Source organism: Tachysurus vachellii, chromosome 2 (assembly GCF_030014155.1).
Source record: "Tachysurus vachellii isolate PV-2020 chromosome 2, HZAU_Pvac_v1, whole genome shotgun sequence".
In the NCBI taxonomy this organism is placed as follows: Eukaryota; Metazoa; Chordata; class Actinopteri; order Siluriformes; family Bagridae; genus Tachysurus; species Tachysurus vachellii.
In genome coordinates, this window is record NC_083461.1 from 9,967,074 (window position 1) to 9,993,490 (window position 26,417).

The window sequence follows — 26,417 nt, forward strand, 5'->3', positions numbered from 1 at the left end:
TCAGTTGTTTCTACTGTATAATAAAAGTATATTATGATCGCCGAATGCCTGCATCGCTGACTTTTCACAATAACATTTGTATGCTAAACGTTAAGGATTTACATTCTCATCTAAACTTAAAGGACTTCATGATTTCAGCCAGTGTACAATATGTATGGTAGATGGATTCAAGAATAATTAGTGCTTATATACAATCTTTTTTTTATTATTCGACATGTTTCACTTAATACACGACATACAAGTAAACACAACACAATATATGAAGCATTAAAAAAAAGTATGTTGTTGATTATTTTGACTGTCACATGCAGTATAAACAGCCTGATTTTGCATTATGGTAATCCCATTCTGCATTCATTCATTTTTATTAGTTAGATCTGAAACTTCGTATGGACAAATGAAGGTAAAATAACCAAATAATCATTGGTGGACAAATGGGTTTTTTTTTCCTTTCAATTTCTCAACACCTTTTTTCTTTCAATGTTTCTGAAAGGGCTTTCAAAATCTTGATGTACTTAGATCAAAATTGAACGATAATTGAACATAATTCTGCCTTCCAGTAACATCCAACAAGTCAAACCTTCGGTCCTGTTCAAATGTAGTTTAAAGCAGCTCACAAACTTTTAGCCATAATAATCACAAAAGGTAAGAGAATAAATGGACTGCAGTGCAGTGCTAAAGGAAATTATAAACAAAAAGCACACAAATACTTTACAGAAGAGTCTGTTTTCAGCATAAGAAAGAAAAGCTTTGTACATTATAATTTCATCTGACCACTGACTTACATGACCGTGATGACTCAATCCTTACATCCACAAAATATTAGATAAACAAAGACGATCAGTTCAGAGTTTAGAGAAGCTTAACTGAAAAATATGGAGCCCTAGATTTCCTTTAAGTGCTTGTTTATAGGGCATGATGTTGGTTAGCTATGCTTCACTGAAAGCACTGTTTCTGTATTTCCAGAAAGAACAGAGCTATGGTGTGCGACCACCGTGTTGTATAATTAGGGGTAAGAATCCAAGAGAAGAGGCGGGCAGGTGAAATGGCACAGATGAGGGTCAGTCGTGGATCACAATGGGACCTCGCATCCGTAGACTAGGGTGAGGGGGTGCAAGGATGGGTCCCTGCGCTGGCCCCTGGGGGACCCTGCGCAAATTAATCTGCTCGCATGGCTGCCTACAGGCTCTTCTTAACTGGGAACGAGTGAGCAGCCTCCGGGCTTTCCTGTGACCACAACAGAAGAGAACATGATGACTGTTCACTTCCTGCAACAGTAATGTGACCAAGGCTGTGGCTGAAGACTGAGGTATACAAAATGATGCTACAGCAAAAGCAATAGTAGTGCAGAGAATACATGGAATATATGGAGCTTCTGAGGTGATATGGTGGTTTTTTTTTAATTGGGAATGACCATAAATTTATATATCACAGCCACAATTTAATAGTTTGAAGGATCACAATATAAAAAATGGTGACCATGAGTTGTGTAACTTGAGCTCACTCACTACTTCATCTGGAGAAAATATTAAAAAGGAAATCCATCCACTTTGAGAATTCACTTAACATGGACTAATAGTATATCCAAGATATACGTGACCAAAAACTCTAATATGTCTTTAAAGATCATTCCAAGATGATTTGAGTTATCTCTATGATTAGATTCCCGTGGCCACAATGGTCTAATTCAATTGATTTCCCTGTCTTATTCTTTTTAAAATCTAATAGCTATTACGAGTTAAGTTGTGGACATGAAATAGATCTCCTTGTGATTGCAATTCATATTCCACAGCTAATAAAAAAATAACCACCATGTCACCTCTGTGTCTCCACAGAGAAAGCATTATTACACATTTCCTCTTTCATACAGGAACCTAGAAGACATGCAGGAAGGATCTGGTTACATAACAGTATGACAATTCGCAATCTTAAAAACACCATCATTATCATAACTCCATTTTTCAATTGCAAACAACAGTTTGATGTAGCAGCAGTTGAAGGCTAATCTAGTGTTTTGGTTTTGGTGAAAAACATATGATTTGTAACTAACTAATGGAGTAACTAAATTTTCCTGAACACTAGTGGCGGCTCAGTAGAAAAACACATAAATCTTTCTTAGTGGAACTGGCATGCTGTTATTGTATTACTGCAAGCTAATGTTGCCGTTGTGTTATCATGACGTGGGGCATTTGTGTTTGTCTAAACCACAGAAAACATCATTACCAACTGGATGCTAATTCTCTCCCTTGAGAGAAAGACCACTCTGTTCCAGAGCAAACAGGGACTGTAACATATGCACATGCACACACCACACACACATATACACTATCCTGCAGTTCCAGGATCATGATAACAAAAAGATAATAATACATAACAGAACATAAACTAAATACAAAAAACACAGATTTTTTTTTTTTAATTTTCATTTTTAAACAGATCATATTATATACTCTGACATTGTCATAATTCAGTAATGGAATTAGTGTGAATTTTCACCTCAGGTAAACAAGACTGTGTACCAGTTAATTTGTGAGAGTAATGCTGCGCCGAATACACTGCCTTCCTAAGTGATTACGAGCATTAAGCTTTGTAATATGAGTCAATGAGGACTGATTATATAAATATAATTTGATATATCGTTGAGGGTATAATTGCAATAATCAGGCTAATGGACGAACCCCTGGGTCTTGTGTTCATGCACTATTTATGAGGCTTGCAGGCACTTTTGCCTCTGATTGTGTCTAATTATGAACCCATCATCTGGACTCCTATCATCAAATCCATGAGAAAAATGTTAATTGAGCTAAGTGGGTTAGTGAACACTTGAATTAATGCAAGCGAATGCATGTGCATTCACAATTTAAACAGCCTTCATATGGAACAAAAAAAAAATCTAGACGTAACAGTCACTATTGTCTTCTGAGACAGTTCACTTCAAAATGGAGAGTGGTTACTCCCAAAAACCCATTTCCTAAACATCTTCAATAAAACACATCTGACGCATTTATAGTATTTGTCTTTCACGGCTATGCACTGTTTCCTCACTGTGCCTTCCTTACATACAAGAAACAACACAAGAGTGCTATCACAACCTTCATTTCCTGATCAATGTATGATGATGTAAAGCATGAGCGCCAGGCCCAGCCTCTGAGCAACTTTCATTTGTCTCAGCCTCTCTGAAGCCAGTTACAGGCTAATCTTTCAGAGCAAGGGCTCTAAATTTAGCATGGCATCCGCTCTAGCGAGCACAGACGCTCCGGTCATGGCTCATCCAGACAGGGCCCTAATGGAGAAGCATTTTCCTCCAGCTTCCTCCCTATTCCAACTAATAGTAGACCTAAACTGCTCTAGGGACCACGTTAGGAAAAAAAAAGTACTATCAATAAGATGAAAATTTTTGGAGCCAAACAGCTCAAAGTAATTAATAAATAGGCAACTGAATTCAAATCTATAGCTGACACTAAGTGGGAAAGGTAACCATTCCATCTTGCCGATGTTCAGACCATTCAATGCGTAATCATCTTAAAATGCCTAGAATAATCGTTTTGTATTCTGTAATCTATTGCAGCCCCAATCTGTGTGTATGTGTGTGTTTGTGCATGTGTTGGTGTGGATGCAGTAATGGGCCAAGGTCTTACCATGAGCAGATGTCTAACAGCTACAGCACTGAAATGAGACAAGCCGCCAGTCAATCACAAACACACTGTGACCCACGATGTATTTGGGCATTAAATAGTCTTCCTGCTTCTCTAGTGTACCCCCTCCCCCCAAAACACACTTTCCATCTGAGGATTCATTTAGCTGCCTAAATTCATTTCAAAGTTTGTTCCTATATAAAAAGCATCACCTCAGACCTCATTAATAATCACCCAAACGCTGAGAACACATCTAGGCAGATAGAGTACTCTAGATCAAATTATAGCAGACTGAGAAATGATCATTAGGATTCAGAAGAGATTTGTTGTTGTAGAACATATATGGTTTGAAATGAGCTACTTAATTCTGGAGATGTTCATACCTTGGTGTCTGTTGACTAAGAATTAATGAGTGAATAGCAAGTAAAACTGAGCTACAGTACAGCTTAGAAATTAGAGATCTAAATTAGAATACTGGGGAAAGGTGGATTAAAACCCAGGTCAAAAAAAGGTCCTGTACATTTTTTTTGCTTACAGTTAATAAATTGTATTTTTCTCTCAAAACTTGTGATTTTGCTTGTAATGGTTTGCTGGGCCAGGGGAGTTGGGGTATTTTTCTTGGTAAGTACTTATGCTCACTTGAAGTTTACCTGTGGAGTCCTGCCACTTCCTGTTGAGACATTACAGACAAATGAGCGTTCTATTCTTCCCAAGCTATTACCATATTCTCAGTAATTAACTAAAGTCAACAACCATATATGTACTGTTACTGAGTTCCAGTTTGACCAACTTGAAGTTAAACCTTCTTGGTTCTTACTGGTACTGAGTGTGACCAATCCTGTAATTACACATGTGCAGCTCCTGCCATTTGGATTTGTCACTGGCTGTTAATTGATGGCTGCATCACTATGTGGGAAAATAAATGAGAGATTTCATGCCAAGTCAATCAATAATCCCCAAAGGTGCTAATCAAAGACTAAACTGAGCATTCTGCCACTTTGATATAATTTGTTAGACTTTTTTTCTTAAAGGACGTCACGGTTTGAAGTAAGCCTCTCGATATACTAACTCGTATCAGTGGTCAATAAGTAATATGTAGCTCTGTAGCTCATAGCTCAGTATCCACATCAAAAGTAAATAAATTGAAAAGGCACACAAAGAGAAGACATGCTTCACATTTACTGGACGTACCTGGTTTCTCGGGAAACAAGGAAAAAGCTGTCATCTGGGGCATCGATCCAGTTTGGTCGCCTTTTACGCATCATCATGTTGCTGGCTCGTAAACTGGGACTGCCACCGCTACGTCCATTGTGCTGCTGAGAGAAAGGGAAGTGTTAGACGTGAAAAGTGAGCATGACTGTATAACATTAAGGTAATGACAAAATATGAAGACGTAGCCATGCTGGAATAAAGGCAGCATCTTTGCCCATATACACAATTACCTATGTACATAAAGGGATGTGGTAGCCTAGTGGTTAAGGTGTAGGATTACTGATTGGAAGGTTGTGAGTTTGAATCCCAAGTCCACCAATGACCCTTTTCCACCAAGGCAGTTTGAGTGCTTATTCAGAGCCTAATTTAAAATCAGTTCTTTCTTTTTTGACACCCAAAGCATCGGGTCTGAACCAGGAAAAGTGGTTCTTAACCACTAGCACCAAAACATTGCTGGTCTAGACCCATTGCTGGTCTAAGAACCGCTTGCGTCAGTGGCTGGGGGTGGGGTTACTGTGACCAACAAGACAAAAAAGAACGTCGTTGCTGTATAAGATTGAATACAGTGACGTAAGGCTTGGCTCTGTGATGGCTCTCTAGCCCATGCGAAGGCAAACCGGTTCTTAGAAGGCTCGCCAATGGAACCAACTTCGAACCAGCACCAGCACTAGCTCTATACCAGCACCCAGTCCTTTCTGGTGGAAAGGAGGCACAAGCTGCCCCCTGCTGGGCTCCTGAACAAGGCCCTTAACCCTCAACTGCTCAGTTGTATAAATTGAAATAAAATTGTAAGTCACTCTGGATAAGGGTGTCTGCTAAATACCAGAAATGTATACACAACGTGTTCCCATCTGCACTGCTATTCAAAAGACAGATCTGCTTTTATTTCTTTTTAACCTTTATTTGTGCCACAGACAAAGCAAAAATGTCAGTCTGTCAAGCTCTCCATTTTTAAATTGCTTTATTCAAGTTAAATGAATTTGAAGAGTAAAGCAGTTAATAAAATCAAAATCTAATAACGCTGTTCTTTAGACTGTTTACATTTATTCCTACTTATGCTTGATTTACATAATTTAACACTAAAATATCTTCAATTAAAAAAAAAAAGTATAGCGGCAGCTCAGTATACAGTAAACTGAGAACTCTAAACTAAAAGAAATTTCCAATTGCAAGGTGTGGCTAAAAAAATGGATTAGCTATGAATAAGTCGTGTCTATACCCGCAGGATTAGGAACAAATACAAAGGAAATATAGACAGAAATATAACTAAAACATAAAGTTAACCCGTTTTAGTATATAAACCACAAAGTAATGATTGCTGGAGAAAGACGTGGTCATTGGCTTTACAAATGATGTATGTGATTGAGGAGATAAAGACTTTCCCTTTAATGGTTCCTTGTTTAAACTAAATCCTGTTAAGCAGAATCGTTTGCTCTTTGATGTCCACCAACACAGAATAGTGCAGTACAGTTTACTTACCAGAATAGGACCCACAATGTGTCCCTGATTTTCTGTAATAAAAGCAAACACAAATTAATTTGTTTACATTAAATATACATAGTTACTGTATATTAAACACATAACACTGAAATGTTTGCGCTTATGTATTTCGCGTCAGCACCTTGTCCTGCTGCATTTGCTCTTCTCTCTGGGTCCATCCTGCTGCTATGGTGGTAACTGCGTTTTCCCAGCATGCCGAGTGGACCGTGGCTTGGCAGGGATGAAAGAAGCCGGCGTGGTGGTTGGACCTGCAAGCCAGGTGTACGATGAGAGCGCTGGACATGGGGTGCTGGACGTGACTCTGAAACAACACAGCACAATCCAGGTCACTGTTGGTCCCATCTTCCCTGCAAGAAAATCAGGCCAGCAACAATGGAGTCTTGGTGTGACTCACCGAGATACTGCAGAACGCTGGTTAGTGTGCTTCTCTGGGATGGTTTGGGCTTGGTGGATCGCCCTGTCATGCCTTCTGCCACTCGAATCATGTCTAGACATCAACCAGCAGCATTGGACACACAGAGAACAGGGCGAAGTCAATATGTCACAGCAAGCAAGAGAGAGACTCGTCATGTCGCTGTGAATCACCACCCTCTTTGATAAGACACTTTGCACGAAGAACCAGGCAAAGGGAAATTCAAAGGAAATTCACTTGTGCTGCGGTCGATTCTTCAGCCAAAAGCCATATTTTTTGTTCTCCCTGGACTCTAGCACATTGAACTAACCATAATGCTCTCATTAAAATCCTGTCCAACCAACTTCATCTCATTACAAATTTCATTAAAAACTTCAGGAATGCTGGCGCAAGATTTTCTGAGAAAAGCCATTCTGTTGCCTTGGCAAACGAAGACCTATCCTCAAGATGTTCTGAAATGTACTTGAACATCTTGAAATGTACTTGTCCCTTTCTAACAATGCATCTAATTGGATCACACGTCACTGAGCTGGCTGCAGAGGTGAAGAACTGCATCGAGCAAAGAAAATGCAATCTCATCAGAGATCTTTTAGTATTAGAGAGAACCTGTATTACAGCTTGTAAGGTGTATGCTGATGTAATATTGCAGTATTATCTTTGAAGCTGGTCATTTCACAGGCTTTAAAAGCTTTATTTCTCATTTGGCCAAAAGGTCTATGAATCTTACATACTTTTAGAATTAAATGCTTCTCCTACACTATAGTTTTATGTGATACTCAAGTGGGTATTGGTATTAATATCTTGCATACATTCACATTAGAGCTATAGGACCACTTAACCCTTAAACAAAATGAACCCTGGCAAAACTGATATCTGAGCAGGACTGTTATATTTTCACAGGCAGCATGCTGATTGATATGCAGAAGAACCCAAATAGCCAACATATTTGCTTGGCTAGAGGAAATCAAATGTGAAGGAAAATGGGTGTGTGTGTACATTCGCATTCACACGGCATAAAAAGAAACACAAAACACGCTTGATGAGGGCATGGACAGAGCAGAATGACAGGAGCTAATGGATCAGAGCTCATGCTGTCAGTGGAGGTGAACTTCATACGACTGCCGCTCCACTCAGAATATCAAGTGTGAGTGTGGCACAGTGATGGACAGTTACACAAGACACATGAAACTACAAGGACTCAGAAAGAATGGTTTCAGCCATGGTTTTATTTTTGTTCTTTTTTTTTTTTTTTTTTTTTTGATTGCCCACAGGACATTTACACCAGGAAAACAAAGATATGATAGAAAAGAAGGAAACAAATCAAAGAGCATGCCCCAAAGGTCACCATGCCTTATAGCACAGAGATGCCACAGGATCTTCTTATGGGTGCAAAACAAACACGCTTATAGGGTAGGTAGAGAAAGGAGTGGAATGAAAGCACAGAATGAAAGATGTGGAAGGTGCAACACAAAACTTGAAAGAGCAACATAAGTTGAAGCACAATGCAGAGGATAGATGAGGGATTACAGATTTAAATGATAGAATTTACATACTCTAAAAACTGAATGGTTAAAATGTGCCTGTCAGGAATTTTACAAAGCTCGTTATATAAAATAATAATGGATTTAAATAATATCTAAAATATTATAAGAACAGCTTCCTCAGTATTATGCACAAACCAAATAAATCTTTATTTAAAGCTTAAAGGCCAACATCTGAATAGCAGTGAAAATTAGCTTCCTTCACTATTTTACAATCCCCTCATGTTCTTTTCAACATCAGCACAGGTAGAAATGTTTCTTTCAAGCTTCAGAAATTAACCAGAAGCCCAAATGTCACTGCCAGAAGCTTCAAATGTCTAAATCAATTTTGACCACCACCATAAAACTGTTTTTTTTTTTTTGTGGGCAATTAAAGAACTACATAAAAGCAACAAAAGACTACTTTTGTTCTTAAGGCATAACCAGATATTCCAAACCATTTCTAAACACTGAAACTAACTTCCCTTAAGACTTCATTTAATCACAGGTTCTGATCTAAAAGACAGTTTTGCATTTTAGCCATCTGCGATGATTGCATTTACTAAGCACACCGCTATAGTCACACAATTTTCAGCCAAACTACTGAAGTCCTAACATGATTTATGATCCCATTACAAAGGCACATACGGCCTCAACAGCTGGTCAATGGCTTCTTCTTTAAGTTAGTTGTTTGCTGCATAAAAGCAATCTGAGCAGCCCAGCTTTTTATACGGTTTCTTATTTCTTGAGGATAAATGATTCTATTCTAGAATATTTTCTGTTCCCATACCACTAACTCATTTCTTGGTGCCATTACCTGAGCTATCCCATCACCCAATGATGATGCAAAGAACAGCTATACAAATGAGATGCTGTTCAGTGAACAATTTATTCTTTAGAGTAAATGGCACCTGAAGAAAACAAACAAAATCTTATTAAACCAAACATCTACATCTACATTTATATATATATATATATATATATATATATATATATATATATATATATATATATATATATATATATATATATTTATTTAAGAAATCCTCCTGGAAATTTTTAGGTGGATTTAGTCCTATAACTAAGATTTCATGACCAAATATTGCTTTTATGCGTTTTAATGTATTTATATCGGTCATAAATATTGAATGAAAAAAAAAAAACAACAATGCTGGCTTTAGCTGATTGGTAGGTTGTAGAAATGCCTTTGAAACTAACTTAATAACTGTCACGTTGCGACAGTAGACTTCTTATAACTTATCTTTGGACGTTTCAAATTTATGAAGTAATCCAAGATTACTCAGTTTGATAGTCAATGCTTTTAATGATCTTTTGTCTAGTGCAGCGGTGTCCAATCTTATCCGGAAAGGGCCGGTGTGGGTGCAGGTTTCATTCCAACCAAGCAGAAGCCACACCAGAGTTTACTAAAAGCCAAGAACAGCTGATTAAACAGGTGGAATCAGGCATGGCTTCTGCTTGGTTGGAATGAAAACCTGCACCCGCACCGGCCCTTTTTGGATAAGATTGGACACCACTGGTCTAGTGCATTCACACAGATCTACAAAAAATAAATTCCAGCCCGAGTTCTCTCTTTCCAAATCTGTTTCTCCTACCCTGTATTCTTCAAGGTGCTTAAGCCCCCTAACCTGTTAAACGGCTACAAGGGCATATTACTCTACGTATCTATCCATTCATGCTTTGATAAAACTCGGTTCAAAACCACAGATTATACATTCTCAAGTTCACTTATGGATGGATATTAATTACAAACCCCCAGTGACAGCCTGAATCTGTTACAGATGCAGGACAAGGCACAGGCTCTACATTCAGCATTATATTATACAGGCATTTCAATTTCTCATGCCTCATGAACATCTTGAGGTACAGCAGAGATAACATGTAGAAGCATGACCAACAAAAACTAGTGCTTCATATGACCTTAAGAATGAAATGAAGCAAGCAACAGTAAAACAAACTGTGGCAGGGGGGGGGACAGGTTCACAGTGAGCAATAAGTAGTAAACATCATAAGGGGTGTGCAAAATACAATTTCTTGTAGGCAAAATAGTCTTAAACGACTATCTGTAAATGCAAAGTTAATAAATACAAGTCTCACATTATATGCACTTGCATGTACAACTACAAGCTAGAGTAAAGGCAATAATAAATGGGATCTACTTGATTAATTTCTCATGTGATCAAACCCTTTTCACAGACATTCCAAATATATTTTTACTGTATTTTAAGAAATGACAACAGCAGCAAAAAACTAAAACAAATGTAACAAATGAAAAGATGATTGCAACCCAAAATGATGGAGGACAGGCTTTCTTTATTGGAAACGAGGTGAGGGAATACAAAAACAAAATATAATAATATAATAATAACAAAAACAGTAAAAGACAGAAATGAAGGGGAGGAATGACTGTAAGATGTTGAGAGATGGGTGTGGTGGAGGAGGGCAAAGAGGGTGCAGTGATGAGTGTGTGTGTGCGTGTGTGTGTGTGTATGTGCGTGTGTGTGTGAAGGGGCAAGATAGACAAAGATTGAAGTTAGGAATTTAAAGAGCTCTTACACTCCGCCTTTATGGCGCCACAGTTAATGGGCACAAAGGGGCGGCGCGCAGCCCGGCGCAGCCTGATGAGGTCACGGCACATGTGACGCGCCAGCTTGGTGAGGCGTGTGGCCTGTAGGAGAAACGCCTGTTTAGTCTTCATGGAGGATTTGGGACTTCCACTGTTTCTCATGGGAACCATGTGGGAGCTCTGACGCAGGCTATGACCACGTGATCGCATCTCCTATAGTCAAACATGAGAAAGACACAAACAAAATCATGAAGCAAAGAGAACAACGAAAGCACTGATGCAGATTTAAGTATGATGGGGAGAAACAAACAAACGGAAAGATAAAACAAGCAGCACTTTGCTTATTTCACCGACAGGTTGTGCTTTTTATATGCCTTATAATGCTAAATCACAGAGGAGTGTTTAGACTTCAGTCTGCTAAATAAACTACTTTCAGTCATATATTTGTTTAGATTATATTTTGTCTTGTTCTACCATTTTTTTCAGTCTATTCAATACATGCTGTTCTCGAATCCAAAACAAAAGCTATGCAAAAGAAAATGCAAATCAATGTTTCCATAAAGAAATCCCGAAGATGATTATCCATTCAAGTTTTTTTATTTATTATTTTGTTTTTAGAACAAAGATTGCATTGTTTATCAAATCTGATGCGTACACTAAGACTTTGATACGTTTTTAAGAAGTATAAAAGCACTTTTCAGTTCAATCTCTAGCGGTCATCAGGCAACCTCTATCATCACCACTATCATCATTTCTGACAAACACCATAATCCTTGAATAAAGCAAGAACTTACAATTGAAGCAGGGCTTGGAGGCGTTTTCTCCTCGGTTCCCTCAGCTCTGCTTGGCATCTTCAGGCCTCCATACTTTTTCCAGTACATCCAGCAGGAGACACAGAGACGACACTGCATGTTCGGAGGACCCCACGAGTACCACTGAGGAGACTGCATGGCTAGGAAGGCAGAAGGGAAGAAGAAAAGAAAAAAAAAAGGAACAAAAAAAAAATTCACCACAGTCTCTCACTGACATTTGTGGTTTTATTTTTAAAAAAGATATCCTTGAAGATTTAGGTACGAGACGTTTATTTTTTTTTCAATTTCCAATTGCATACTAATTTCAATTTACATTCGATGATCAAATAAACAAACTTAAACAAACCTCAGATCCTTGAGGATTATTTGGACTGCACTCCACCAGTCAGGTCAATTTGATTACAAAACATGTGCAGCTTACTTAATTGATTGAAGAACAAATTTTTTAGTTTCCAAGGGCATGGCATGTTTTAAAGTAACAGAAACGCATAAGATATTCACCAAAACAGCTTTCACACGCACGGCCCCCACTGGCTGCATGGTACCCGCCCGGTCCTGCTGCACCATTCATGGTGGTCAACTTGCCATTGCTCACAGAGATCTGATTAGGATTTGGCTTATTACTGCAGAATAAAAAAAAATACAGAAAATTATAAATGAGTGAAATTTTTTTTTATTATTTAGTAGAATCAAGCAAGAGGAATCAGAAGGTAAGGAGGATGTTCGACTCACTATGTAGGGATATAGACTTGCTTCAATTTGCTCTCCGCTTCAGCCGCCTTCAGTCGCTTCTGAATTGACAAATAAAAATATTTAGCACCACATGTATAGCATCAGCGTTACAATAATATCATCATACTCTTTCAGGGCTGTTTTGTTTACCTGCTGCACATATCTGTCTGTAGTCTTCCACATGTAGTAATACTCAATAATGCTAGTCAGGGACTTCCATGGGAGCTGAAACAAAGCGGGAAGAAGATGTAAATTTGAAGAGTAAGAACTAGCATGTGAACTTGGTAGTGATGTGCACACACCCCCCTCAGGACTCTTTGTCTGTCGCTGGAGAACTGTGTGCCACTCTCAAGTTAGCCAAGCAAATCGACAGACAGCAACAACCTCAAAACCCCTTTATATTTCTATGCTTATTCCGAGACATGGAAAATCTGACGTTGCATGCAGATGCACATTTTTATTCATGAGCGCCTGCCTTTGGCAGATGCCTGGAGGATGTATGCAGAAAACACTTTGTGTCCTAATGTATATCCTTACCACTGGCACTTAATTCATAAGGCAATAAGAGAAAGAGAACACTCAAGATTCTTTTGAGGTACGTTGGTACAACTGCATGGAGGATGTTGAACAGTGTGTGCGGCTTTTCTGTCGTTTCTGTCTGCTTTTGTGTTTCAGCGGAAATTCACCTGCATTTACCAATCAGATCTGTCAGAGCCCACAAGAAAAACTCGCCAGCACTCCTGCAATCTTAGTGTTAATGCAGTATCTTGAAAAATGTGAAGGCCTGGAAAATTCTACCCTTACATCAGTCAGCTTGTGGACCGTGTCTAAAACTCTAGATGGAATCAGCCTGATGTGGCAGAGTGCATGTTGAGAGGAGAGCCTTCATCATCCTGCAGGCTTGATTGGGAACAAAACTCCTGTAGCTTCCAAATAACATCCCTACCGTGTACCCACAAATATAGGCTCAGTGTGCCTAGAGACATACAGATATGAAAGTCATATTTAGGTTTTTTTTAATATTGTTTCACTATTGGAATAGAATACTATTTGCCTGCCAGAAACATACCTTCAAATATGCCAAATATCATACCATGCTTCCTAAGTATTTAAAAGAGGGATGGGGGCCAAGCCTCTAGCATCCAAAGGCCAACTCTTGCATATCTCACCAAAGGTCAACAGAGCATTGAGACAATAGCATCTCAGAGGGATTATTCTTGTGAAAAGCACTCATGACTCTATTTCAACTATTGAACCGTGAGATTCTGAATAACCATTTACACTGAGTCATCATCTGGCGCACTGCTTCTCCAAGTGCAGGTCAAACAAAGGGCAGCACTTCCTTTAGATGCCAAGCCTCTAGTGGAAAGAAAGTTATTTCCCATAGAGCAAAACCAATACTGTCCATCCTGGTCTTAGCCTGACAAAGCCACTCACCCAAGATCCTGAGACTTGGGCACACAGAAGAGCTCACTCACTAGGCTGGTTTCAGTGAGACCTCCAACTCTACAGATGCAACAATCATTCTGTCACAGACCTACTTCATCTTCACTTAGTAACTACCTAAGTAGTTCCTACAACAGTGATAAAATGGGGTAAGGGACTCGCATGGGATCTGTGATGCATACCAGTAGGTCTGTGAAACTCTTGGTGCAATTTAAAACCTACACTGTCATTTGTCAAGTTATTTGTCCATGCACCGAAGTCAACTAAGACTAGTGGAAAATTCAGGAAGAGAAAGCTCTCTGGCTTCAAAAAATATTATTTGATCTTTAAAAGTTCACAAAAAAAATTCATACTAAGGTGTAATTCATTTTGCAGTTAAAGAGATCCCTGGCTACAAAAGGTTTGATGCACAGCTTTCCTTTGCTCTTTAAGGAGTTGTATTTCTTTCATGTACATGTCTGTATTACTTTCTATGATCTTTATGATTAGAACTCACAAAGTCTTGCCGGATGTCGTTAAAATCCTTGCCATATTTCTCCAATGCTTCCTCAAACAGGTTGGCCTCCGAAGAGCTCCACTCTTCCATCTCGTCCCTGCAGAGCACAGGGCCTCCCTGTGGCACCAGAACACTCAGTGCACTCGAAAGATCATAGCCATGCCGGTGCAGAGTGTCCATGGCATGGAACTGCACAGTCACCACAAAGAGTAAAGAAAACGTCAAACAGAAAGGAAATTAATGAGGCAAAAAAAGAGAGAAAGTGAGCTGTAAAACTAAGTGCTGATGATGTTACCAGTGTAATGTCCCTCGATGCTGCTGCAGCACTCATGTGTAAACTCGGCTGCCTGACGGAGCTGCTACAGTCCAGAGCACGGGCAAAGGTACCCACAGCCCTGCGCAAACAATAAAAGAACTACGGTCATGTGTTACGCCCCAAAAATTATACCTTGAACAATATAATTAAAGTCATTATAATGATCAGTAGTATCTCTGTTTATAAACAGTGTTCTATTTCAGGGTACAAAGCTTTATAATTAACTCTGCATCTTTTTTTTGAAGGAAAGCTAAATGGTTAGATGGACATATTTAATAAGATTGTACTGTGTGTTATAATTATTTTAAATGAACACATTTTAACTACAGTTATTTAGCATACAATACAAACAGCATTTGTTATTGTTGATTCTTTAAGCAAAAAGATTTATTTTCATATTGTGCCAGAACACATACCGAGCCACCACTAGGAACTGGTCTATCTGCTTATTGGTCAGCGGACATTCTGGGTCCCACATCTTCACCTCCATTTTGGACTGATCCCGATCATCCGCTTCTCCTGGTTGAAAGAGCGCAGTTTTGTTTAAGTAATGTATTAAATTATCAGTAATGAAGGCTTGTACTTCTTTAAAATGCCTCAAAGTGTATGGTAACTTTGGATGACCAAATATTTATTCATCTTCAATCCAAACACTTCCTGAAACATTCATTATAACGAAAGGGTTCGTTTCTTAGCTGAAGTGATTTATTAATCAAACATCCCAGTCAGAGTGTTGATAGAGAATCAGCCTTAGCTTAACTCTAAAAGACTTAGCAAACAAAAGCCCTGAAGGTAATAAAAGTCAGGCAGAGATCCTCTATTCCCCCTGAGGAGAAGCTGAGTGAGAATGAATAAGACAACAGAGTATTGCTTCTGCAATGATTATTTGTTAGGATAACTTGGTATCATCATACTCACAATATTATGTAATTGCATTTAATTACGGTTTAAAATGACATTTTACTTTTAATTTCACATCTTTTTTCCCCTAACGTTTAATAACATTAAAAAAAAAATCTATCAGTGGATAAACACACAGCACATCATGCACCTGGCTGGTCCAATAAACCTGATTTTCAGACACAATGACATTTTAAATTAATCTGAAACTGCGAATTTAATAAATAAATCCCTCATAATATCATCATAGTAGTCAGTAGTATCGTTTAGGAAAAGATAGCATTATGTAATAATCGGTGTGTTGAATGAGTTTTTTTTTTTTTTGTCTTAATGACACCTTATCAAACAGCATAATGTAGGCCGGTCTTTAATCATTTACATCAAGGTCTCACCGATATCCTCTATTAATTTAAAGCAAGATCACGGTCAATATAAAAGAAAAGAAATTAGGACTCATTTGCTGAGCTTTAGTCAAATATCAAACCAAATTACCAGTAATGTAAAAAAAGGCCATTGCGATACAGTTTTAATTTAGGGATAAGACGTACACAATTTGCCTTCAAAATAGATTTCCGCCTAGACATCCAAGATTCTGTTCTAACTTTGTATATGTATGCAACTGTGCCAAGAGATCAAAAAGGGAAATGTTAAGGTCTTTGCAACTGGGAATATAACCAGGGAAATGGGACAAGACGTAAAGTTAAGTCAAAGAGACCCACAGAACAGTAATTTCACACTTGACAGATTGTAGCTGCTGATATAGTAATCTATCCTCTTCCTTATGTGATGCACCAGTAGTTACTAATCAAATTGATCCTGATACTCTGCAAATACTAAACGTCATGCTCAACCTCTCTCAGTGTTTTCTCTCTTGGGTAACTCACTCAATCTTATAAACACAGGCTGACAGTTACAACTGAAGAGCTTTCATTCATTTATTTAGTGGAGCAGATACTGAACAAAGTGTTGGCTTAGTGATTTGGTCTACAGGGCACCTCTCTGCTCCAGAGGTGCAGTATCATGACCGTCATAAGTTGAGATATGCAAAGAAACAATTTCACTGTGCATTTTTGTGAGACAAGTAAAAGATTTTTTTTCTTCATAAACTATACAATAATAAAATCGGGGGACAGTGTTCTGATTACCTTCCTGGAGCATGTCAGGGACATCAGCCTGGAAACGGGGGCCCACACGAATTTCCCCTTTGTCTGCCAGCAGGGTCTTCTGTGTTGGATCATACACCAAAGAGTAAAAAAAGGCATCCTGTAAAAGAAACAAAAAGAGACAGGCATGAGATACAAGGAACAGAACACACACTCTGAAAAGCAGTTGTTCAGAAACCAGACAATCAGTGTTGTCTTTAGTAGGATACTATGAGGCATGTTTGTATTTGGAGGTGACATCAGCCACAGTCAACAATCTAGCTCAAGAACCGAAAGCAATGGCTTGGTTTTACTATATTAACATTTATGCATATCAGGGGTATTCAATTAAAATTCAAAGAGGTCCAGTTACTAAAATTTCCTCCCAGCAAAGGTCCGAATCTTATATTGTCACTTAAAATAGTGTACCCTCATGTTAATAAAATCAATAACGCACATACATTTCTATATAATTTATTGTTAAATTTCAAGTGTTTTCAAAGTATGAACTTGTATGGAAAATAATACTGTTGTCTTTACTACATGTCAAGTAACAGACACCGAATTTCTTCTGAATAAAATAAATAAAAAATGCAAACACAGCTTTGAGCAGTCTGAACTTAGGGCCTATATTTCAAGTAATGTAAAACATTCAGAATCTTTTGAATAAAATAAAAGTGCTTTTAATCTTTAAGAAAAAAATTAAACAAAAAGACTTTTGAGCTGCCCCTTTTTTAAACATTAACTACATTAATTACACAGGAACCAGGTTTTTAATAGCGGCTGGTAACCAGCGTAATCAGGTGCATTACTGCCACCTTCTGCTCTGGAGTATGGAACAGAAACAATCGATTTGATTGGCTTGGCTTTTGATGACGCTCCTGTCTTAATAACTAGATTAACTGCGCATGACCGAAATATTTATCTTTTTATTAATATCAAAGAGCTTACATAATCTTATAATATTAGATTATAATAAGGAGATGCTTAATATGATAATATTAGAATTTTAACGGGTCCGGGCAGACCCGTCACTCGGTCCGGATCCGAACCGCGGTCCGCCATTTGGTGATGCCCGATGTATATGATAAATAAAGAGTGCCATGACAAAATAATTAAACAATGTCACAATAGATGCATCACAAAAATTCACTTTACATTTAAAAAGAGTATTATTTACTGAGTAGTGCCTGTATCTGTTTAAAATCAATTTTATTCCCTTTGTTTACCAACAAATACTTGATAATCAAGTCATGGCCTTCTATTATAAGATCTAAACTGGGCTAGTCCAGTTAACAACACAATTTGGATTAATTTCATTAACATTATTTGTTCCGGTGGGGAAACAAAGTTGTCCCAGTGAGGCATCAAGTAAATCAGAAACAGACAAGGTGTTCAGCATATTTTACTTCTTGGCCATCAATCCAAAGGTGCTCTGAAATGCAGTTGACCGTGACCGTGAGGTCACTGCCAAATACAAACACAACCCATACTATGCTCCCACCCCAACAATGATTAGCAGGTTTTACAAATTTAATTCCAAATACAATCTGCAAATAGTTAAAAAGTAATACAGAAATTACAGTAAATATTTGTTCAGAATTAACCTAAATGTATAAAATTAACGCTTTCAGACATAAAACAACTTTTCAAGATTCTTATTCGGTACTCACACACAGAATATACAAATTGCAGATATTCGCTTGAACTGATGCTGGAATATTTGTTAATAATTTGAGCCAAGCTTCACAATGTCAATGATAAATCTATTAGTAAAAGCCAGCACTTGGGTACCTCTTTGTCCAAATAGGAGAGTACTGATTCGGTCTCATTCAGGAGGGCGACACTGCACTTCCCCCTAGAAAAACAAGCAGACACAAAGCAGCATTCAGAATCAGACACACACACATTCACACGCAAGCGTGCATTTGCGCGCACACACACAGACAGACACACACACACACAGACACACACACACGAACAGCAGGGGGAGGAGGAAGTGGCATGAGGTGCAAGATTACGAAAAAAAAATGCGTGAATGAAAAAGTGAGAAAAGAGGAGGAATGTGAGCTGAGGTGGGAAAAGGTGACATGGGGAAAAATTAGCTCTGGTAGGAGGATGGAGGCTGAACATGAAGTCAAGGAACATGCTTTTTCAAACAGCACAGGAGCAATTACCTAGATTTTCATTCTTCTTCTAGAAACTGGGAGAAAGTATAATAGAGAAAACTGCAATGCCTGGTTCTAAGTGAGAAACTGCTTTAAATTAGTAAAACTGAAAGGAATAATTACAGCAGCCATTATCTGATCTGTGCTTGAACTTGCCTATGTGGCATACGAGTTAATGCTGAAGCTGTCCTCCCTCTCTGACTCTTTTCATTCATATAAAAGCAAGGTGAAGAGAACAAAAGACATTATAGGTGCGGTTGAAAATTAATCATTAGTTGATGACAAGACATTCGCCTTCTCTCCTAGCCTAGTAAATAGTTCACTAAATTAAATAATTACAAATACAGGAAAGGCAAGAACTTGCTAAACAGTTTGGTAATTATATATCAAAGATCTGAAAACGTCTTGTACATTGTCGAGCTAGAATCAAGGTCAATATTATCATATCAATATTTTAATGTAATTTATTTTACATCATCAGTGAAATGTACAGCTAACAATTCATATCTTGCCATAATAAAACTATACTAACTTTGAATTCAGATTTTTTCCAATATTAAGTTGACACCAAACAGACCTGATACCAAAATCACTAACAGCAGTACCAGCAGTACAATCTTAACAACAATCCCTGGAATCCAAGAGTACTTCTAAAGTGTGTGAGACTGAACATATAAAGCCATGTACAACAACTTTGTATTAAAGACCTCTGATGAACAATGCCGCATTGATTTTCCATTTAAGTTCAATAAATCTATAGTGTCTAGAACATAGGAGCATTTCCTTTACATGTCTGAGAAATAGCAATCTTGGTGCACACAGCAGGTGTTGGCTAAACCTACCAATCTCACACTTCATTAAAATTTAGGCAGAGCTTCATGCTGCTAATGAATTTATCACAAGAGTCTCTGAATGATCAGGTGCTAGACTTTTTCTAGTGTGACCCTTCAAGGGGTTCATAATAATATTTCCACAAAGATCCGAAAATTTTGTTGAGCCATGTGATCAATAAAATCACATCCAATACTTTCTGTCTCGCATAGCCTGAAGACGGAGATGCGTCTCCAACACTATCTGAAACAGGAGCCCGTAAAAAATCTCATACATAATCACTCAGGACAGGAACTGATTTCCAAAAATTTTTCAGGCTATTATATAGTTTCTCAGGTTGGTGTGATGTGATATCCTGTATTAAAACTCTCATGCAAAGTTATAAATTAACAGTTCCTATCAGGCTTCTTTTCCAGCGCTGCATGTTTGCATCATACATAGTGATATGATCACAAATGCAAAATGGATTTTTTTTTTTTTTTTTTTATGTGACTACGGTCATATTATGGTGACATGCTGGTGTCAATGGTTCCTGTAGGATGCACATTACTAATCATTTGAGCTTAAAGTAAAGAGAAAAATGAGTCGTAGGTGATGTAAACCACACCAATGCATAAGGACTTTTACAGCATCCATTGGTCTGATTGCTAGAAACATGGATTTAATTAAACTAAATGAAGTGTTTCAACACATGAATTATTTGATACAGATAAATAAAAACGCTCCAAACACACTTTAATTGCAAAATAACTTGTCGCAGTAACCTCTCTGTGTATACTCTATGCTGATTATGCTTGCAGTTTCTTAAAGTATGCACGTCTGTGTGTTTACCTGATGTGTGTGGCGGGGAGGGATTCATACTGGCGAGACAGAAAAAGCTCTCTGTGTCGGAGCTGGTGTTTCTGCTTCTCACTAAGCTCTGGCTCTGTAGGTGCCTCCTTCTCTTCCTCCAAGTCTTCTGCTCACACAGACAGACACACACGCAAATAAGAACAAGCCAAGTGCTGCTGTTAGAAAAAAAATGGCATTAACATAAATGTATGCATGTGCACACACCGCAACTACTGCACTGGATACTGTCTAAGTCTTGCCAAAGCTTAATTTAAAAACAAAAGCCAGAATAAGCAAAATGAACTTTTAAGACATTGAGTTATGAGGTATGAAGACCAAAAGATTCTACCATATTAACAGAAAAGTCAAACAGATGCTCATTTATCAGATCAGACTATCTATTTGGAAAGTGAAATGATCTGAAAAATTATTTAGAGTACTAAGAAATTGTTCAACATACTGTTCATTACTGTATTACACAAACCATCGAATGGTGAAATAGATGACTAAACATTAGTGATGATAGTATGGCTTTAGGACATGAATCAAACTGACTGGTGGAAAAAGCACCTCAAAAAAGTATTAGCTAAAGCTTTTCTGCCTTGCTCATTTTACTATGGTTTCAGATGCATCATTGTCAGACCCATTTATCAATGCTGGAAATGAGGTCTCCACTACAACATGGACAAAAGTACTATACTGAAATTGTACTACTACACTAAGGAATTTGATGGAACATCAGATGAATTATCAAAAGCACCAACAGAACCTATATCAGGATCCTCTGAGATCAAACAAAGTACTCAGAAAACTTGCTCATATACCTATGGCAATAACCAATACCGGTATTGCAAAGCCCTTAATTAACAAATAAGACATCATGCAGCCTTATTCTCCAGCAAAACATCTTAATTACGCATTTATAAGGTGGCAAACCATCACACTGACTTGTCAATATTAATTAGTTAAGCATCCCTAAGCCATACTGTATTAGAGAAGCCCACCATACAATTATGGCTGTGTGGAATTAGCAACTCTCCAAAGATCACAGGGCCCCTGCTGACACACAGGGATATGACATGCGTCCTAGTCGGTCATGAAAACAACCAGCACTTGCACACGCACGCACACGCACGCACACACACACACACACACACACAGAGGATGTGCTTGGATGCACTTTTGTTTTTAGTAAAACATGGCCTCATTAAAACACATTTTTGAACACCAACACAAAACACCACTCAGTCTTTCACAACCTCACTCACTCGCATGCTTGTCTGCCAGCTGGATGAGGCTCTGTGAGATGTCTCTTCTCCTGTAGAAACACACCACCTTCGCCTCCACATTGCCGCTCGCCGTCTGAAAGCAGTGAAACGCATGATCAATTGTGGCTTATGGTTTCACACTTCAACCAAACTTTCCTGTGCCTAACACTTGCTTAATGAAGACGGGGGGGAAAAAAAAAAAGCTTGTAAACCTGAACAGTACAGGGCTGATAATAGAACAAGTTAGTAAGACGGTCTCTGGATTGCTATTTGTTAATACATTTGGCTACGAAGCCATGCTGTAGGCTTATTCAGCAAGTTCTCACTGCACAAACCATTGGGGGAGTCTCTAGAGTCAACAAAGGCACAAGTAAAACTGATGCACTTTTAATAATTAAGATAACACTATTTTTAAACCATAGCACTTCTGGTCTTTTTTTTTTTTTGCAGTCTGACAGCAGTTTGCAGAAAAGCAGGTCATTACAATAAGACTGGACTTGTGAATATCGGAGTCTTAACACTGATTTCCCGTGAGACAACATTCATCGAGATCAAAAACGCAGTCAGTTCTCGTTTTGTTTCATCGTCTTCACATATAAGAACGTCCCCCTGGTGCCCTCTTCTATGCACTGGTTAATCAGTCCTATCTGCCAAACAAGAAGGGTGACGTTAGCAATATGCGTGCAAACAAAATACCAGCCTGAAAAGTCAATCTATTAAATCTGATAAATAAAAACGATAAGTCAGATGAAAATGTAGAGGATGATATGGAGTCACTGTAGATGATTTTTATTATTAGCTTATTATTCTTGTCAATATTTTATCAACATACTCGTCTGCTGGCATTTGGAGCCCGATGCTTTAAATTTCTGACTGAAAAAGAATATCTTCTATTGCATTTTTAATTTGGATGTAATTTTTTTACATCGTGTGTGAGTTGGGAATTGCTGTTTTACAGCTACGATGTGATTTCTTTTTTAAATACATTGGAAAAAATCTAATTGAGAAGAATAATTATATTGCAGACAAGGAGCTACAGATGGCTCAGGTGTGCACCACTTTAACCTTTTTTGTTGCTGTGGGAACATCACGTTTAACATCTGTCACCAAATATAATATTACACCGGCATTAGAAACAAACATCAGCAAAGATTGGAAGAAATATATATATTTCTTATCAGGATCTAATATGAAACCTGGCCAACACAATCAGTTTGATGCAAACAATTTTTAAACTGCACCCTTGCACACAGCTAAACACACAAACTCACCACAGCAAACAATCAGTTGAGATACTATTGAGGGACCCAGATTTGGATCAGAATGTCTTTGATTCCCATTTTAAACATGGCACGAGTATTATGAATAATGAAAGAATAAAGAGTAGGAATATATGAGTCATGAAGGCTTTGATTTTTGCTGTTTACCAAGTTAAAAAAAGCAGCACTTTAATTTGCCTCTCTTTTAAAAGTCTGTTCTAATCTATTCTACCACATCCATTGCGCAATGCTTCTGTGCTCACGGTGCACATTAGCAAAGGACTGAAACTGTTGTGAGAGTCAATGCAGGATTCCAGTGTGACCATCATTCAAGCACCTGAATCATTCTGTAAACTCCTGCAAATCCTTCATGCTGTTCAATATCCCCTATAATCGAGATATGCCAGCAATTCTACCATTGTCAAGATTTTAGCTTTTCCACTACTCTCCCAAACAACCCACAGTGCACACCTCACACCCTGAACTGTACCTTGTTCAGCTCCTCTATTCGCCGGATTAGATAAGGGTTGCTTGAAGAATTCTCAAAAAAGACATAATCTGCAAAAAGAAACATGAAATTTCATGTGGTTTGCCTTGTCATTCAATACAAAGAATGATTAAATGAGCCATAACCTAGAGGAGAAAGGCTGCAAATAAAATAAGTTATGCAGACTATCATTCACTGTGAATACTACTAAATTGTGTATATAAAACTGAAGTTATTCATTTAGCATTTTTTTTGACCAAAGGTCAAAGGTTTGTGGACACCTGACCAATCACACCCATGCAATCCCATTTCGTATCCAATGGAAAAATCCATTTCGTATTTAGTCCTCCTTTGCCTTTAGAAAAACGTCCGCGCTTCTGGAAAGGCTTTCCCTAGATTTTGGAGCGTGGCTGTGGAATTTGTGCTCATTCAGCCACAAGTGCATTACTGATGTCAGTTGAGATCAGTCAGTGTTCCAGCTCATCCCAAAGGTGATCAGTGGGTTTAAAACCAGGGATTTGTGTAGGACACTTCAGTTCTTCCACTCCAACCTTAAAAAACCATGGATTCATTACCCTCACTTTATACACAGGTGCTTTGTCATGGTGGTTTGGTCCCTTTAGATCCGGTGAAGGTAAACTGTAATGCTACAGCGTAAACAAACACACATCCTTTATAACTGTGTATAAGAGTTTGGTGAGGACCCATATACGGGTGTGATTAATTTGGTGTCCACAAACCTTCGACAATACAGCGTAACCAATAGCGTGAACGCCCAAAGGCACTTCTGACTAGAAATATGACAAATGACATTTCCCGCATTTTAGGGCAAATCATGTAAACAAACCAGCAATATGCAATCATCTGTTGTACACTTACAGTTATGAGTCCTGATGGTCATGAGCTTTAAAATAAGTTGGGTCGTTTGTTCTCACACACGTTGTGCTAGACATCACCACATGCATTCTATCATAAAATCTCTGGATTGGACGAGGAAATTTACTGATGATACGATGTAGATCCCCACATCCCTAAAGCACAGGTTGATTTTAAAGATGTTAATCCAGACTGTTAAGCCATAACCAAAAGATCTATCACTTGACTCGACTACATACGGGACTTACAAGGTCAAGGTGTAAATAGTAATACTAAAATCCTGTTCATAAAGGCATTACTGTACTTTATTATTATTTTTTTTACAAGGTGTCTGTATACGATAAGGTTTTGTGACTCGTGTTATATGTTATTAAACAGCCTAGACATGCGTTTCTCATTCCGATACACTGGGACAAACTGAATGAACCGTATTTGGCTCATTTTTGGTCATTTACACCGTGAATTTTAATCTGATTCGATCGCAAACATGCATGCAATCCGATTTCATCTACTTGAAGTGCAGGTATATGGAGACATATGTTTTTGGGCGTTAAATGTTTGACACGATTTAACGCCGCCATGAAACAATGTCGGATTCACCGGCACATCACAGCTAATCACTACACTGGCTAATTAAAATAAACAATGAGAGGAGAAATAAATAACAATACGCGGTTTAAGTCAATAGATGAGTTTGTGTTGAAGGAATGTAAAGTTATTAACGTTAGACTCGCGGCTGTTTGGGTGAATTTTGTTCAAAGGGAATAAAACAGATTCTGTGGTTAAGGTTAGCAATAAACGGAGCTGTGAAATGCTAGTTAGCTTAGCACGCCGTGAGGACTCATAACTAATGAAAATGTCCAAAATGGTGAACGTTACGAAAAGAATATATCTGCTTATAAAATCCCCTACACTTGCCATCTCAAAGAAAACCCCTCACATGCTGAAGAGTGAGTTTGTGACAAACGCGTTTAATATGGCCCATTTCTGTACCTTTAATAGCGTTAGCTAGCTAGATTAGCTGATGATGTGTTTATAATAGCTACTAGCCACGACTAAAACTAGCATTCTTCTGCTAGTGCGGCTAAAAAAGGCCTCACAGGCATCCTAAATAATTTGGGACACATTCAATTACAGGTCGATTTTGAGGTCGCCTTGTGCGTGCATAGCGGTTTAAAAGTTATTTGCATACCTGATAAAGTAGATAATAAAACCCAAAAGTGTTTCGGCTGTCATGAATTCAGAAAGACGGATTGTGATAGCCTACCTCCGACCCGGTACATGTTGGCCGCCATTTCTGCCCTCCCGGAGTGGTAAAAACAAACAAACCATAAACTAAAAACAGATAATAAATAAGTCAATAAAAATATGTAATAAGGAGAAGTTATTAAAACGTTGCAGACTGATGTATAAACGGGACAACTTGCGAAAGGAGCTTAAAATTTCTCTCCCTCGATTGGGTTTCTTTTTTGTTAATGGAGAGCCCCTTTCTCAGCGCGCGCGCACACGCGCACACACACACACACACACACACACACACACACACACACACACACACACACACACACACACACACACACACACACACACACACACACACACACACACACACACACACACACACACACACACACACACACACACTTTATGCAAGATTTGCCTGGGGAATATATATAGTGTAAAGGTGAAATACAGTTTTATTCAGTACAGTACAGCCTATGTGTTAAATTATCAGGGGCTGTTTAAGTCTCGCTGTTTAATAAGGGCTAGCTTAGAAATAGGGTCACACTTAGAAGTGTTTCTAATATGGAATCGTATTAAGGAGGGAAGGAAGGATGGAGGGATGGATGGAAGGAAGGAAGGAGGGATGGAATCAAGGAGGGATGGAATCAAGGAGAGATGGAAGGAAGGAAGGAAGGAAGGAGGGATAGAAGGATGGAAGTAAAGAAGGTAGGAAAGAAAGGTAAAAATCATATCAGCCATCCAGATC

General features: G+C 38.3%; 1 protein-coding gene across 8 annotated transcripts; it reads right to left on the reverse strand.

Annotated features, from left to right (window-relative positions):
• Nucleotides 1-246: 246 nt before the first annotated feature.
• On the reverse strand, nt 247-25,953 carry mta3 (metastasis associated 1 family, member 3). 8 transcript variants are annotated; one of them, XM_060896099.1, is made up of 22 exons: nt 25,695-25,953; nt 24,431-24,582; nt 23,555-23,622; nt 21,806-21,899; nt 20,538-20,664; nt 18,502-18,565; nt 16,711-16,828; nt 15,082-15,184; nt 14,645-14,744; nt 14,350-14,538; nt 12,558-12,632; nt 12,408-12,466; nt 12,177-12,298; nt 11,658-11,815; nt 10,854-11,076; nt 6,742-6,834; nt 6,469-6,648; nt 6,327-6,358; nt 4,827-4,951; nt 3,639-3,666; nt 2,224-2,330; nt 247-1,227 (listed from the first exon to the last, which is right to left on the reverse strand). In XM_060896099.1, the coding sequence occupies exons 2-22, from the start codon at nt 24,450-24,452 to the stop codon at nt 1,062-1,064; spliced, it is 2,253 nt and encodes a 750-aa protein (XP_060752082.1). In that variant the 5' UTR covers nt 24,453-24,582; nt 25,695-25,953; the 3' UTR covers nt 247-1,061. The 8 variants fall into 8 exon arrangements, with proteins under 8 accessions (XP_060752082.1, XP_060752073.1, XP_060752064.1 ...); XM_060896090.1 differs by lacking the exon at nt 24,431-24,582 and having other exon boundaries at nt 525-1,227; nt 4,827-4,948; nt 25,695-25,950; XM_060896081.1 differs by lacking the exon at nt 24,431-24,582 and having other exon boundaries at nt 525-1,227; nt 25,695-25,950.
• Nucleotides 25,954-26,417: the final 464 nt, after the last annotated feature.

Bases quoted from the DNA above. Each gene is read 5' to 3' on its own strand.
- mta3 (XM_060896081.1), bottom strand. From the start codon at position 25,722: ATGGCGGCCAACATGTACCGGGTCGGAG. The intron at 14,745-15,081 runs GTATGTGTTCTG...TTGTTTGCGCAG, and splicing joins CAGTTCCTAGTGGTGGCTCG to GGCTGTGGGTACCTTTGCCC. The intron at 1,228-2,223 runs GTAATGATGTTT...TTGTGGTCACAG, and splicing joins AGAGAATTAGCATCCAGTTG to GAAAGCCCGGAGGCTGCTCA.